At 31.7% G+C, this 17,209-nt stretch overlaps 3 protein-coding genes across 4 annotated transcripts; 2 read left to right on the top strand and 1 right to left on the bottom strand.

Annotated features, from left to right (window-relative positions):
- Nucleotides 1–1,286: 1,286 nt before the first annotated feature.
- On the bottom strand, nt 1,287–4,462 carry LOC124534390 (U6 small nuclear RNA (adenine-(43)-N(6))-methyltransferase). The gene is made up of 7 exons (XM_047110242.1): nt 4,237–4,462; nt 3,955–4,168; nt 3,728–3,868; nt 3,207–3,342; nt 2,927–3,043; nt 2,682–2,842; nt 1,287–1,854 (listed from the first exon to the last, which is right to left on the bottom strand). Exons 1-7 carry the CDS (start codon nt 4,339–4,341, stop codon nt 1,304–1,306), a joined length of 1,425 nt encoding a protein of 474 aa, XP_046966198.1. The 5' UTR covers nt 4,342–4,462; the 3' UTR covers nt 1,287–1,303.
- Nucleotides 4,463–5,205: 743 nt separating this feature from the next.
- Nucleotides 5,206–7,807, top strand: LOC124534214 (THO complex subunit 4). Of its 2 annotated transcripts, none has more exons than XM_047109926.1 (4): nt 5,206–5,553; nt 6,275–6,488; nt 6,604–6,792; nt 6,907–7,807. In XM_047109926.1, exons 1-4 carry the CDS (start codon nt 5,350–5,352, stop codon nt 7,059–7,061), a joined length of 762 nt encoding a protein of 253 aa, XP_046965882.1. In that variant the 5' UTR covers nt 5,206–5,349; the 3' UTR covers nt 7,062–7,807. The 2 variants fall into 2 exon arrangements, with proteins under 2 accessions (XP_046965882.1, XP_046965881.1); XM_047109925.1 differs by having other exon boundaries at nt 6,260–6,488.
- Nucleotides 7,808–11,337: 3,530 nt separating this feature from the next.
- On the top strand, nt 11,338–16,959 carry LOC124534171 (cap-specific mRNA (nucleoside-2'-O-)-methyltransferase 1). Its single transcript, XM_047109882.1, has 14 exons — nt 11,338–11,612; nt 11,691–11,792; nt 11,992–12,518; nt 12,591–12,734; nt 13,027–13,300; nt 13,379–13,575; nt 13,642–13,825; nt 14,001–14,226; nt 14,590–14,704; nt 14,875–15,124; nt 15,233–15,333; nt 15,822–15,937; nt 16,143–16,381; nt 16,523–16,959. Exons 1-14 carry the CDS (start codon nt 11,600–11,602, stop codon nt 16,759–16,761), a joined length of 2,727 nt encoding a protein of 908 aa, XP_046965838.1. The 5' UTR covers nt 11,338–11,599; the 3' UTR covers nt 16,762–16,959.
- Nucleotides 16,960–17,209: the final 250 nt, after the last annotated feature.

Genomic DNA, 17,209 nt, shown 5'->3' with positions numbered 1-17,209 from the left:
TAATTTTTATTCATATTAAATTAAATTGTAAGGCATAAATGATACAGCCATGTCTTCCGTTTAATGACTTTTTGTTGATATAAGCCTTAAATTTAATCATTCTTTGAGAAGGCAAAGGCACGATATTATACAACCTACACATTTATGAGTGTTTTAATGAGTGAGAAATTGAACGAACGATTATTCACCAAATTGGAAAATTTGGTTTGAAATTATCCTAAAATAATATTATCAATCAAAGCAAAATCACAAGCTTCAAAGTTCAAAAGAAGAGTGAGAATGAGTTTTAAGGCTTTTTTCATCTTATTTAACTTCAAAATGTTGCCTAATCAGATTGGGTGGAATATTTAGGTTAACATACAGGGATATTGGTAATTCGACGTTTATTGCATATGGGAGTTAAAATTATTACAAATAGTCACCCCCACTACCTCGTAGGATGTACGTCGAATTACCAATAACCCAATATATTATATAATACAATAACTGAGAGTTTTGTATATTAGCAATAAAATCAATCTCTGATTGAGATGTATTATAAGAATTTAGAGTGGTCGGTACATGTCAAAATATATACTATTAACAAATTCAAACTGATAAATTCCTGGGTCGGATCTGAAGACGTGAAATCTTAATAGTTGAAAAACGGATAGATTCGGCTTCGTGCAGTCTATTTTCGGGCACAAACAAAAATCGTACAATCGCACCCAACAATTAGTAAATTGTAAGCAAAACGAAAAATTAGGCTTAGATACGTCGAGGATAAACTTTCCAAAATTTTAAATTAGTTTTATTCAAATACAGAATTGGAAGTTAAAGAAAACTATCAGATATTGCTATAAGTCTGTTTAGGAGAAGGATCATCATGTCCGCCAAGGAACTAAAGAATCCGCAGAAGAACTAAGGTCACAGAGATAGCCCGAAGAAATGCCATACTTAAGTGGCAGTGGGCGGGTCACAACGCTCGAAGAACCGACGGCCGATGGAGCAGACGAGTTCTCGAGTGGCGACCACGGACCGAAAGACGCATCGTGAGTAGTAGAGTAGCCCCCCTTAAGGTGGTCCGACGACCTGGTGAAGGTCGCGGGAAGTCGTTCGTTGTGGCTACACAAGACCGGTCGTTGTGGCGATCTTTGGGGGAGACCTATGCCCAGCCGTAGACGTTCCTTGGCAGAAAAAGGATATCGAGTATTTATTTTTTTAAAACATCTTTTCGCAAAACGCGATCTTGGAAGCACTACAAAACCGTAATAATTAATAATAATATTGCATTAAATAAAGCAAGACACATTTTTATAAAAATTTATTTCCAATTGTTTTTTATATACTGTATTACTTGATGTAACCCTTCTTTTCCAGCCTTGCCATTCAAATATTCCAATTCAAAATTTGGGTGATTGTCTTTCATAAAAAATTTCATAATACCCTGAACGATAATTTCTTGTTCATCTTTGTTTATTAATGACGGTTTAGAAATTATTTCTTCTGCAACTTCTGTATGTTTCAGAGCAGAAATTTGTGCTTCATTTGAAATGTCTTTATGACTTATTTTTTCTTTCATGTGCGGTTCTTTTACTTCTAAGTCTTGTTTAGGATGCTTGCTCTGAATTTCCGATGATTGCTTCGAAAGTCGTCTTTTCCGCCGTTGATTAGACCAAGTATTGTTATAAGCAATAATACTTAGGGTTATTTCGTTTCGTCTTTTGTTTATAACTTTAAACATAATTTTTAAATCTAATAGTATTCCTTTTATCTTTTTTATACAATTAGTTATATCATTCTCAGGACCTGGTAAGTCTGGTAATGTTATTACTATCGGTACATTCTTCTTCCGCGATTTATGCTTCGGTACAACTACAAACAAAGAAATATATTATATATGAATAATCATGTTTTATGGATATAAATAATTATATTTCTTCAAGTCAATTAATTATTTTTAAGCGATACCTATTACCTACAAAGTGATATATAGATTAATTTTTTCGGAAATTTTAATAGAATAGTCGTAAATATACTCTTAAAACCTACATACGGATACCCTCTTCGTTCGATTGAAGCGGTATCTCTCCATACACATTAGCCGGAGCCCGGAACTCACTACGTTTCATATGCTTGATGATTTTATACTATGAATTTGGCTAAGTGATTTGTTGGTCTAATATTAATGGTGTAGTTGCACATATAGATCAATGTTTCCTCATTATCGTGTCTATGTTGTGAAAAAGTATATGCAACACTAAGGTTTAAGCTGTGATGGCCCAGTAAACCGCATTGGAACAGCATGGTGGAATATGTTCCAAAACCCTCTCCTTAATGGAAGAGGAGGCCTTATCTCAGCAGTGGGAAATTCACAGGCTGTTACTTTTTTTTTACTTTTATGGTTTACACATATGTGCCACAATGCTTTTTCCCAGGTCTGAGACATCCAAAGCAGACATTCGCTCCATGCAGTTCAATGCTTCAATTTAACGGCAAGAACAGTTTTTACCACAAGACTTTATTACTACAATTTAACATAAGACTTTATACTGTAATGATAAAGTTTTATTTTCTTGAATGTAACAGTGTATAATGTTTTTATGAATTTCATAAAAATTTGTATGCTTGTTTTTTTAAAATAATTCATGTAAATAAATATTCTAAAATACCAAATTTAAAGTTAACTTGAACAAACATACCTAAATTAGTAAAGTGGTAATCTTTATATGTCCAAGCTAACCCCCACCGAGTCACACGCCCTTGGCAAAATTCTGTTGTCGTGTGTTGAATGTTTTCTGCTTTTAAGTCTAATGTTAGCTCCTTCAAATTATACTTGTGACCAACCATTGTTGTAAATATTCTGAAATAAAAAAAACATTTAATAATTGTTTTCAATTTCATTCCAAAATAAGCTACACTATCAATAATATTTGAGTTTTCTTACAGTATTCTGTCTTTATAAATCTTACTTTCTGCAATAATTTTCCTACAAAATTGTAGTTCACCACCTTCAGTTATAAGTTCATGTGGAGATCCAGTAAAGCCATTTTTCGGTGCAGGTCTAAAATATATAAATTTAGTTTAGTTGCATTATATAAAATTCGAATTATTTCAATACTCACAATATTTCACTGATTTTAAATTTCATTATTATTTATTTATTAAATAAATTATAATGATGACACAATTTACAACAACATTATAACAATGTTAATACAATTTACCTGGCCGGGCTTCGAGATTCCAATAATTCTTGAATATTTGTATAAAAGGGTGGATTGCACATACAAAAATCAAACACTTGATCATTGTTATCCACAAAAACACAATCAAATATTGATGTTGACTTGTTCTCTTTCACTGCAATCATTATTATTCTGCATGTCACTGTTTGCTACTGAAAAATTAAATACTCGCCAAACCTGATTGGTGATAACATATGGAGGCAAAATTTAAAACAAAATACTAACTATTCAAATTGAGGTCAGGCTTACAGGTATATATATAAGACTGTGTAGACCAATAAGAAAATATATTAAAAAAAAAAATATTGCAAATATATAATTACAATATAACAATATGGCTTCAGCTATCAGATGTCTCATTCTGTATTCTGTCATTATATTCTTCATATATTTAAAGGGTAATTAGGAGAAAATACTATGAAAACAATTGTAAAAACATCACACTGAAATAAGTTCAATATTGAAGTTAAATCTATCAGTTCAATCATTTCGACACATACATTCAATAAGATGCTGTAACATATTTCTCTCAATGTTATCCTTTGCTTTCATTAGACTTTCTTCATCTGTTTCAGTTCCAAGCATTTTCCATTTGTTTTTCACAGCAGCCAATAAAGGATATATAGCGCATGCTCCAGTTCCTACATAATCAGAAAACATATTATTTATAAAATGAATTAAAAAAAATAAGAGCCCAAGGCAAGTTCAATAATTATTATAAACCTACCAATATCAATGCCTGATACAGAATTATTTTTATTGATTGCAATCAATAAATCTTCAATCCATAAAATGTAATTTAGCCTCAAAGGAAGTGTTGGTACCAGACGATCTTCCGGAATATTTACGTCAAGGTTAAAGTCAGACTTTAACAAATACTTGGTTAAAACCCTTAAGGCATGTGGGTCTTTGAAGTCAATGCTCACTTTTCCTGTAATGTCCTAAAAGTGTAATTAAAGTAAAAATAATGTAATAAACAAGAATTCTACTTTTATAACAACTAAATTACCACTTTGGCTACATCGGAGAACTCCTTGTACTTTTTGGCTAAATTTGAAAAATCAGGAGGAGTTTTATAAATGTTACGAGGATGCATAAATTTATTTAAAGCCATTATTTAATGTTCCAAAATTTAATTAAAACTAATTTCACTTGATGAACTCTGAAATTTAATCTGTTTTACTTCGCATTTGAACTTGAAATTTGAAAAGCGAAAATGACATTATAGCAGTTGTCACTTGTCATGATTTTATAACTGGAGTATTAAGTGTGGCCAGAAAAAAAATACGCTCATATCAAAATTCACCCATGATCCTATAAAAAAAGTAAGTAGGTACACCGTACAAGTTTTTTTATTAACACATAAACTTAGTAACATTTACATATTATAATGTAGGATCTTATTTTTGCACACTTATTTATCACTAGCTGGTGCCCACGACTCCGTGTGTTTGCGTGACTTTAAGCCTCAAAAGTATTTGATTACGAAAGACGCAACTATACGCTGATGCAAAGAAATGTAGTTCACGAATGGATGGAGAGCTTGTGATTTTTCTTGTTGATAGATGACTTATCTTAGTATTTTATAATTCGCCATCAATAAGAATCAAACCACAAACAACTGAACGTTTTAAATTTATTATGATATCTTGTAATATTCAAAGAATATGATGTATTTGTCTAACTGCGTAATGTATATTACACGTAAAAATTCCGCGACAGAGAAATGCGAAAGAACCACATTAGCGGTAATACACCTACAAATAAACAGACAATTAGACAACAATTCTAGAAATCATATTTATATGATTTGTTGCCCATATGAGTATCATCAATAAGAACTAAAAATATAAACGTCTCTAGTAATTTTATTTCTCTAATATCTTCTATAACTATACAGATTCCGATAAGGTAGGTACGATTGAATTATATGTATATAGATTATATTATCATGTATTTTTAATAATTATCTGGTAACACTTTTGATGACTCCATTTTGGTGTTGGTGAATCAATTGTTAAGAGACGCGTTAGTCAAGTCAGTTTACCGACGAAGTTAATTTTACTCACCTCTGCGAGTTTTTGAATATTTTAGTAAATTTATTAGTTTCAATAGGCCTAAAATGGCGGACAGAATCGATATGGCACTGGATGATATAATAAAAGCAAATAAAAAAGGAAAAACTGGTGGTGGAGGAGCTGGAAGAAAATTTGATGTAAAAAGACCTGCTCGTGGTGGCGGAGGTGGATTTCGTAATGCCCGTACGGGCGGTATGTTACGAGGTCGAAATCGTGGTGGAGTATCCAAGCCAGCTAACTATACAAGGGTAAATCGAATAAAAGTATTAAGTTGATTATACAATTTGCAATATGGCGGACCAACGTGGTGAAATGACGCGTCAAGTGCATCGTGTCTGGTTCATCTCTTCCATAAAATATACCTAGCTTACCCACGGTTTACTATTATTAATTAATCTTAAAGGCATTCTAAACTTCCACTCCCGTTCATATTTTAATATTTGGAGATATTTGGCATTGTTGTATTCTAAATAATTTTTACTGGACGTGTGCTCTATTCTTGGAACTCGGATTTAATATCGACAGTTAGCACCAGCAGCGACAACATTTTTGAAGATCTTTCACATTATTACCACTAAGTGTATTGTGGATGGGGGCTTTGTTTGCAAACAACCCTTTCTTCGAGTAGCTGTCATTGTATATGGGGTGATTACAGCCCACGGACAACAACTATAATGAGTTGTATTGAATGTGGATGATAAAACTTTCTTGTGTTAAAGTTTAAAAAAAGTGCAGTGTCAGTGGTGATAATAACGATTCCATATAAATTGTTGATGTTGCAGTTGTTTTTGTAAATTGTTTTTGCCTATCATTGTATACAATTTCTTAAATGTATTTAGAATATGATTTATAAATTTTGTGAATTGTAATAGAACATGTACAACTAAAGTTTGCTAAGTATTTTGAGTGTATACTCAAAGAAGCTGCAGCGGGCAGTTGGCATGATCTATGAAGGACAACCTATTTCAGGGTGATGTAAACAGCACTTGGAAACATGACATGTTCAATGACTTCAATGATAGGAAGATACAAAGGAGTGCTCCAATCACAATGGGGCCCACTAAACTTTTAGTTTCAAATTTGGATTTTGGAGTTTCTGACTCTGATATACAGGAACTTTTCTCTGAATTTGGAATTTTAAAAAGTGCTGCTGTTCACTATGATAGATCTGGTAGATCACTAGGTTGGTATTATTAATGTTTATATTATTGCATTAATTAATGTACCTGAAGTAATTAATGTCAAACTTTGTAGTTATTTTTTAGTCTCATATACTAAAATCATTGTTTAATTTGAAGGTACTGCTGATGTTGTATTTGAAAGAAGAGCTGATGCTTTAAAAGCTATGAAACAGTATAATGGAGTACCACTTGATGGACGTGCTATGAACATTCAACTGGCCACATCTGAAATTAACACATTTAGAAACGAAGAAAGAACTAGGCCGACCATAGGTGGTGGACCCATAAGAAGAAATTTAAGTAGAGGTAAATAAAGATACAAAAATTTTTAATATTTTAAGTAAATAAAATTTTTTTTAAGTTTTTAAGGAACAAGTCAAAACTTATTTTTGATATCTAAAAAATTGTTTACTGTTACAGGAGGTGGAAACAGACCACAGAGTGGTAGTGCTGGTGGCCGTGGAGGGGGGCGACGTGGTGGTCGTGGTGGAGGAGCTCCACGTGGAAGGCGACCAGTTCCAACAGCTGAACAATTAGATGCAGAACTAGATGCATATGTAAAAGAAATAAAGTGATACAAGTTTTACTACACCTAATTATAGTTATAATTGACATACCTAATTGTAAGATACTAATAAGTTGGTATTATAATTAAAATGTACATGTTTGGTTTTTATAACCTAGACTATTTCCAGTTTTGACTGTGTCAGTTAAGATGCAACGTCTGATTTGATCAAAAACATATTTTTATTAAAGTAATAACCAAATAGAGATTTTTATTTCTTAGAGTAATTTCAAATGTGCCATCAATATAAGATTATTTAAAAATAAAGGTTAAGTACCTATATTTGGTCTGTCTGACCTCAGTGTTTTTTTAAGCACAAAATAAGAAGTGATACTTTAGTACTGTGGTTTTTGGTGAGTGGATGCTTTGAAATTGTTGTTGAGACATTTTATCTGCTTATTTGTAATTTTAAACAAAAAAGTACGAACTTATAATAACATTGATAACACTCAATATATGTGTACTGTTAACTTGCCATTTATTTAAAAATTGAATAGGAATATTATTTAAAACATTCAATTAGCTAATAAAAAAATGTTATCAACTTGTATTTTTGTTACAAAAAATCAGGAATCATTAAAAATCAACATTATAAAATGCACGGAACTGAAAGGCTTATTTAAACGCAATTTTAAAACTAAATTGACGTTAAGACTACCATCCATTTTGTTTATTGCAAAAATTGCTATTTGTCATGATACGAAACTGCAATTAACTACTTTTTGGTAACTTAAAAAGTAAAGAGATTCAAATTTGCTTCTTGCTGTTTTCTTTTTACAATACACTAGCCACCACACCTGGCTGCATATGGTTAGGGCAATAAGGGAGTACATAGAGCATTTACTACTACTATTTACTACTTTACTGGTCAGCGTATTTTTTAATCATCAGATTTAATCCAATTTATACAAAATTGTAATGAATTTTAGACTTAAACTTGTCTCAGTTATTACTTTGTCTATCTTTTTTTTAATACAATTGGATGATTATATATAATTGTTCACTTCATAAATGCTCGTCATCTACTTGTATTCTACCACTAACATCACCATAAGTAATATTAACAAATGTTACGAGAGTAACCTTAGCCTTCAATACGGTTTTATGACATTTGATTATATATCATAATTTATATCACATTATTATTGCATATTATTAATATAGCAGGAGCTATTGAATTTACTTTATTATATACAATTATTATTGTAATTAATTGATCACTAATTTGTAAAACTGTAATTAATATTATTTTATATGGCATAGCATTTAGTACTGGCATGTAACACTATTTCTTATTTTAAATATTATTGAGCTGTCATATAAAACAATTGGACTATAGCGTGGGGATTCTAGCAGAAGATAGAGACATTGAAGCATCATTGTACAACGATAATATTATTTTGGCCATCCCGAACTACTGAAATTACACAAGCATACTCATTACTCATACTCTTTGTCTACCTTTTGAAATATGAAAAATTTAATAGATAAGTTGCGCCAATGAATTTTCGAATTACATTTTCTTATTTTTATAAATAAATGATTTTTCTTACAAATGTAAGTGTGTAAAGTGTATCGATAATGTAGTATTAAAAGTAGCCAAGCATACTTCTTGAAAGAAGATTCCAACTAAAAGAAACTCGCATAGTAGTAACTCTTTCATAACAAACAGGTATTTAAAGAAAAAAATAATTGTTTATCTCAATTAGTCCTAGTCTAAACGATTGAAACAGTGATTAATGACGACTGGCCCACAAAGATCTAAGCATGTTTATCGAAATTTGAACGTAATGACTAATGAGTAATAATATTTATTAATTAAACCTTAATATGTATTTGTAATATTACCAAAAAAAACGTCCTTTGTACCCCGCGGAAACAAGTGAGTAAGCGAGTTTACGAGTGTGTTTTGTATTTATTTTTGAATAATTTTCTCTATTTATTACTGAAAAGGTTCGAAGGTTTTTTTCTGTAGAAGAAATGTAATTTCAAGATCGACATTACTCCATAATAACATTCCATATGACATCAGATTAGAAATTACTAAAATTAAGTTTCTTAACTTACATTCGTGAGTTTTTGAATAATGTAATTGCAAATTGCGCTACCTATATAATAGTGCTGTCCTGTCTTGCCTTTCGTTATTTAAAGAAATCGCAGAGTTTTGCTTAAATTTCGATATACCTAGATTTAGTACTTTTTCGTATTTAGGACCAAATTATTTTTGATAAACCGACCTTGAACCTGAGACAGCTCGCAACTTCGCAGTTGTTTATCCCTCTGTCAAGTTATAAAATAAGAGATATATTATCATCTGCAAATGGTCAATATTAGAACTCTTAGAAACAAAATAAATCTAATATGTAATCTCTACAATATAATTAAGACTGGCAGACGGGCCAGACGGCCCAATAGGCTATTTGACAATGCGAAAAATAAATAATGAATTATTGTAATCATTCTATATTATGAGTTTAAAAATGGTTATTTACTAACGTAACTTGAAAATAATACTTAATTTATTCAAAAATCAATAAATAAAAAATAAAAATGTATTTTTTTAAACGTTTGTCACTCGACACAAAACGCTCCTGATTGGCCGGGCTTATGATGAAGTCACTTTGTTGTAAACCTTGCTTTTCTAATTACTATATGTACCACAGATTAAAATACAGCAAAGTGACGTCACCGACTCCATTGCAGCGCCATATTGTCCAAGTAGCGTTTTCGCGCGTTATTTAAATATGGAATTTTTAATATCATATTTATCAGCAAATACGTACTAGAAATAAAAAAATCAACTTTTACTGGTTTCCTTAACCTCTACTAAATAATATAAAATGGATTTTAAAAACCAGTCAAATAGCCTATTTGTGGTAGGCCCAGGTGCTTGAGCGGTCAGCGGCTGAGCGAACCATCTTTTTTGCTATTGGGTCAGCTTCGTTGACGCTCAGCCTCCAGTGCGAACTTGGGGGAGGTCGTCACATAAGCACATGGAGGATGAGGAGGAAGGCGCGCACTAGGCGTGCTTTCTACGTTTGTCATTCAGCCGCCTCACGGTGGCAGCCGCTGGTGGAATCGCGGTTGCATGCCCTGAGCGATCCCGTTGCCTCACCCCTCGGCGGCATGGTGGAAGCCCGCGGATTGTTTAAGTGGGACAGGGCATTAGGCCCTGGCACGGGGCCCTCGTCCCGGTCCCCCGACCGGGTGGCATGCGTTAACGCATTTCCTCCTCGTTAAACATAAATAAAGGTGCTAGGGCTGTAATAGATTTTGTCTCGTTAACAACAACTTTTTATAAAAGAAGGAGGTTTAGAGACCTCGAAATAACAAATTCATAGTTAAATTAAAAGTAATCAATTTAAATATAACAAATAAATTTGTAAAGAGAGATACAAAGTGATGGTACTACTTTACTGCCTAATATTCGCATCTGTACTTTTGTTCTATGCACGCATCCTTGTTGTTCTTACAAAAAACGTGTATTTTCCATCTCTTTCTTTTTTCTAACCTCCGAATATCAGAAAATTAGAAAACTATATGAAATATATTAATAAATCAGAGTATATTGCTTAATTACGCGTGGTATGAGATCCTTGTGTTTTATTAACTTTGGTATCGTAATTGGTACACTTTCTAAACACACACGATGGCATTTTGGATAGTTATTATTGTTATTAAGTAGGAGCGCGAAACATATTACTTGTTTCTATGCGCGACACAGACTAAAGCCAAACGTCACAATTAGGACGTTTTCTAGTCTTCACTTTTTGCACGTTAATAACATGTCTGTTTACTAGAACATCATTGGCTGTCATAAAATAATTTTGTGTAACGTATTTTTAAGGATTACAATAATGTACAAAACATGGCTTTGATTGAGAGAGAGAGAGAGATTGAGACATTTTCTGCCTCAAGAAAAGAGCCTACTCCTTTCTCAAAGGCCGGCAACGCACCTGCAAGCCTCCTGGTGTTGCAGATGTCCATGGGCATTGGGCGGTGGTAGTCACTTTCCATCAGGTGAGGCTCCTGCTCGTTTGCCCTCTATTCCATAAAAAAAAGAGTATATCTCCTAAGGTGTGTTCCAAAATATAATATATTTCAGCACATAATTATATCGATCATCCTTTAATTTCGTAACCTTGCTCAAAAACATAAATTTATTGGCAATGATACGGGATCCAAAAATAAAAAAAAGTATAGTATTTTTTCTACAGTATAGAAGTTCCGTTTTACAAATTTAACATAGCATTTATGTACTCTGTGGTGAGTGGTCTGTAATCTGTATAATCTGTTCCCATGTCCCGTTCACAACAATATACAACTAGTTTTTTAATCGGTATCAGTTTATTTTACATTTTACAATTTACTTAAATCAAATAACACTGTTTACTGTGTGTGTACTTACACTTTTCGCAACACAAAAGAAAAATTTTTAAGATGACACAAATAGGCTAAGCAGTATAGTTTTAAACAAAAATTGTTTTTAAAACTATATCGTGTAGGACTGTGTAGGATTTTTAATATTGATTTCTAGAACAAGCAGTCATGAATCTTTCAGGTAATAATGTCCAATTATTCATTACTGTAAATAATATTATATTAAATTTATATGTAATAAATATTTTTTATTTGATAGATCCCTCAGATGATGACTCGAGCAGCGACGAAAGTTCCATGCCCTGTAAACGTCCACGCGCAGATACGTATGGTGCTTCTTCAACAACCTCACACGGATCTAGTACGTTGTTCGAATTGTATAATAAAATACGATGTGTTCGATTGTGCGTTTACTATTAACGTTTTTCTTTAAAAGTATTTAGCCAAGGTTAAAGTTATGTTGGGTGCAACATTTATAATATCAGTGTAAGAGTTATCTTTGTGGTATCCTAAAATGAAACTGACATTTTTAATTTGTATTATTATCGCTTTATTTTTAGTTAATCAAGAATCTGACGAAGAAACGCCAGAGACACAATTTACTGAAAGGTATGCAAGTGATAGTCAGAGATCCAATAAAACTAGACTAAGCTATACAGAAAATAGCCCTGGACGAGCGACTAGATTAAGTAGAAGCAGTTTAAGTGAAAATTGTTCATCACCTAATGAACAGTACGATGACTTTCGACCTGGATTTAAGGATAATGATAGTGAAGAAGGATCAGGTCGGCAAAGCTTCCAAATGTCTAATGATAGCACATTTTACAATAAAACATCTGAAAATAATAAAGACATTAACACATATACCAGTGGCTATTCTGAGATATCCAAAAGGTTGATGAGTAACATGGGTCACAAACCTGGCAAAGGATTAGGTAAATTTGAACATGGTAGAGTTGAACCTGTGCAAGCTTCTACACAAAAAGGAAGACGAGGCTTAGGTTTAAAACCATCAGTTGTTGGAGATGTTCCTCAAGATTTTAAATGGTCATCAGATGATGCGCTGCCGGAGGCCAAGGAAGATGTGGTGAATAGAAATTTCAATTATTATTATATTCATATTCATTGTGATGGTATTTATAAGCTTTGAAATTTGTAGGTGTGGATGCCAGTTTCATCAGAGGAGACTCTTAATGGTGATGATTTAGAGAAGTGGTTAAAAAAAGGTCATAAAAAATTATCAATTGAGGATGAGACTGACTTTGTTGATCCACAAGTATTAAAAGGAATTTTGAACTCTAAAGTAAGTAATAGTAATTATATTATATTTACATTTTGTCAGTAAAATTAATATTTACTGTTGTTTAATAGTTTAGAAACAGTTATTGAAGATATATTTAGAAAAAAGTAAAAATTTTAGCTATATTGAAGTAAAAACTTTTTCTTTCATTATTGAATGAAAAAGTTCATCATATTAATTTTTTTTTTTTAAATGTGTATTAACTGATGGAGATAGCTGTTCTGTGTCTTCCCATATTTTGGATGGCAATGGTAGTATGTGTTACATATAATATACATAAAAAATAATTTTACAGACAATATTTGACAACTTAGATGGAGAGGATATGAGAACTGCTAGATCACGAAGCAATCCATATGAGACAATAGGTTCCGTTATATTTTTAAACCGAGCTGCAGTTAAAATGGCTAATATGGATGCAGTGCTGGACTTCATGTTTACAAATCCAAAAAAACAAAATGGGGAACCAGCTGTTGACAAAAAAGATTTACTATACTTTGCAGATGTATGTGCTGGTCCTGGAGGGTTTTCAGAATATGTTTTATTTAGAAAAGGATGGAGAGCAAAAGGTTTTAATACTGCAGCATATATTGATCACAAATGTTTCTTTTTTTTTTGTTGTGTTAACAATATTTTTGTTCCTTCAGGTTTTGGATTTACCTTAAAGGGTTCTAAAGATTTTAAATTATCAGATTTTTATGCTGGAACTCCAGAAACTTTTAACACATATTATGGTGTGAATAATGATGGCAACATTTTTGATCCAGCTAATTTATCGTCTTTAAAAGATTATGTTTTAAAACAAACTGATGATATAGGTGTTCACTTTCTTATGGCTGATGGGGTAAGTAACATAAATCGCTTAATTGTTATTGATATGTAACATTTATCAAATTATAAATATTTTTAGGGTTTTTCAGTAGAAGGTCAAGAAAATATACAAGAAATATTATCAAAGCAATTGTATTTGTGTCAGTGTCTTGCTGCCTTGATGCTTGTTAGAACTGGTGGTCATTTTGTTGTCAAGTTGTTTGACATTTTCACACACTTCAGTGTTGGACTAATTTATATAATGTATAGAAGTTTTGAAAAAGGTAAAAAATGATCACAAAAAATTCTTATTATATCACTTACATTAAAAAAATAATAAATTTCCATTTATATTCATAATATAGTTTTATAGTAAATTGTTTTATGTTCCACTAAATCAGAATATATTAAGAATTCAATCAGAATACAATCAGTTGAATGTGTGTATTTCATTTTCAGTTTGTATACTTAAACCAGTAACTTCACGACCAGCAAACTCTGAGAGATATCTTATATGTATGTGGAAAAAAGTGGGTACCGAATCAGCTGAGAAACATTTATTTTCTGTTAATTCAATATTATGGAATAGCCGTACAGGGGATGATGATGTTACGCAGTTGGTTCCCTTGTCAGTTATTCAAGAAGACAGAGAGTTCTATGAGTATATATACAAGAGCAATTGTATGTATGTAAATAATAAACCTGTTAAGTATTTTGATTTTCAATAATCAATCTTTATGTGAAATATAAAATATTGTGTGCTCATCCACTCACATTGACTTATTTGTATAAATTTTAATCATTTTTTAAGCTATAATTTGATTTATTGGTTAGTATGAGTGGGTCAAATATTTTAGGATTGAATTTAAAATCAGTTTTATCCAATCAATTTTGGTGTTTGTGATGATGACTTATACAGTTCTGTAAAAACATTTCTCTTAAGTTGTCATTTAATTTGTTTTTCACATAGTTTTTCACATATTTATAGCACATAAATAACAAAATATTGTGATTTTAGTACAATATTTGAACTAAATTATATTTTTAGAATTGGCGAGAGGCAAATTAAAAATTTGTTAAAGATTGGTGAATTTAGTAAAGACAAAACTCTTAGAGACGAAAGTCAGGCTAAGATGAAAGAAAAATGTTTGCAGCTATGGGAAGTAAGAGCCATTAATTATGCTTATTATGTAATATGACAATCTACATAAAAATGTATATGCAAAATACCACTTATCACAATAAAAATATAATAATTTCTTATTTTTTGAAAATCGAAATATTTATTTTTCATTAAAATAAATATGACCGGATAACTGATCATTCTTTTCAGTTACCTGATAAAGTGCGTACGAAACCAGAGCGCCGTGGCCCTGAAGACACTTTAACAAATGTCTTGAACATATCAAAGATTACGAACGGTATTCATAGTTCTTATTCTTTTAAAAATACTTATCTCAATAGACCACCGAGATATCTAGAGCAAGCATCCGACTTACGAACAATGTTTGCTAATGTGTATGACTGGCATTTCACTTTCTTGAGTAGTGGTAAAAATAACTCAGATCTACGAATATTCATAGGTAAATAGTGTCCTGATTTTTATATGATTTCAAAGACTTATAAAGACCAAGTAAACGCATACTTGGAATACTCTTTTAAATAAATTTTAAAGTTAATTTCGTTTTTAGCCTGTGGAGGTAAACAAGTATATCAGCTGGAGGGATCGAATTGGAGAATCATTGCTGATCTGCATATAACTTTACCAGCAAATACTCTACTCTACGGAGAGGTACCTTTTCAAAATTCTTTTTAAAAATTAATTAAACATTTACATTTAAAAAATCTTATAACTGATGTATATTTGGTGGTAATATGTTTGTTACGTTTAATAAGATTTTGTTGACTGTCCCGTTGGCTATGTGGCTAGCTCATAAAGCCCGAGAATGCTTGAAAGCTATGTCCTGGTTTCAAATTCCTGGTCTGTCCAATACAAATTTATTCTTTTAAAAAATTTTACTAACGGGTCAGTCGAGAAGTTAGCATTCTTAGTTTTGCACTTCCTTGCCCAGTACCATGTCATATCGCTGTGTTCTCTTCGGGCGTATCGGATTGCCGTATCATCGGGTTATGAGAATGAGGTAATAACGAGTTTAACTTCGTTTATCCGTACTCGAGCAAGGGTAGGCAAAATTCTGATTCGAAATTTTAAATTGTGTTTTCATAATTTTTTGTTTTAATCGAAACTTCACAGTAATTTATTAATTATTTTTTTCTTAGATTGCAAGAGAATACCGTGGTCAGGGAGGTAAACAGATGCGCAGTAAAGCACTTCACGTTATTGATGCGATGGTGCTCGGTGGTATAGACATTTCAGCGTTGCCACTCACTGAACGGTTTGTTAGATTATATTATTTTATGGAACAAAACCAAACTGTTTAAATATTTAAAAATAATAATAATATACGTTATTTTTCTAGTCTAGTAATTTTAATATTTCTACATGTCCATATATGTTTAATTTTTCTGTTCTTAGGTTGCTATTTTACTATTTAAACAACTGCCTATAAAATAAAAAAATGTTAATTTATTCTTTTTCAGTGTCAATCAATGTAATTTGTTCTGTAATGCTTTGGAGAAACCGGATGATGCTCAGGCGCTTCCAATCAGGTGTAAAAGATTTTTCAATATGGAATCTTTTTCATCTGCAATAGCCAATTTAGAGTATCGAGCTATGAAGAGAACTAAAAAGGCATTGACAGTAGACATACCAAAACGAGGACAAAAGAATGACATGTTCTATGAAATCGGGTCTCTCCTATTCATAAAAGAAATAAAAGGTGAGTGTCATAATTATAATCATAATATCGATTTAATCATTGAAACAGTTGTGATAAATTATTCGATTATTGTTAAAATACGTACGAATTCTTAAAAATAGATTTCTTCACATGCACATATATATATACATTATTTTTCAGAACCGTGGATTGCTCGAATTTCAAAGAAAAGTGGGTGCAAATACTATTACTGCGTCGGTCCAGACAGAAAACCTCGCAGTGAATATTACATTCCAGATAAAGCGCAACTCGATATGATAAGCGCGTATTCCGATCGGGTTATGTGGCCATGGGAGTCCGCTAGTGCCATCTTTGAAGGTCTACCAAATTGTCCACTTTCTAAGGTACACATGGAGGAACACATTGGACTCCAAATTTAAGACCAATATTGTAACAGTCCGAAAGCAGAAAGAGTTTTTCCTGATAATTTTATACTATAATTTAGATATATTTAAGTGAAGATGGAATATGATCCTATTTCAGTTTCATGACTTTTTATATTGGGAAAGGAGTTGTGAAAGTAAATCTGTATATTATTTTCTTATTAATTAAAGAAAACAAAAATTACAAAACTATAATTCATGTTTTTTTTATCGTACAGTACCTGGTTGTTATATATTTATTTAATAACTAATAAAGTATTGAAGATTTTGGGGTTAGATTGTAATGTTAAAGTCTAATGTAAGTTAGTCTTTGCTTAAAGGTCAAATAGGAGGAGGAGTTAAAATGGTCAATATGACACTGAATTCAGACTAGTCATGAATTTATTTCCCTGGATGATAGGAAATAAATTAGTACCTGGCAAATTTATAGTAAAAAAAGATAATT

The sequence above is a fragment of the Vanessa cardui genome, chromosome 12 (genome assembly GCF_905220365.1).
Source record: "Vanessa cardui chromosome 12, ilVanCard2.1, whole genome shotgun sequence".
Lineage (NCBI taxonomy): Eukaryota > Metazoa > Arthropoda > Insecta > Lepidoptera > Nymphalidae > Vanessa > Vanessa cardui.
This window is presented reverse-complemented; position numbering and strand designations above follow the sequence as displayed.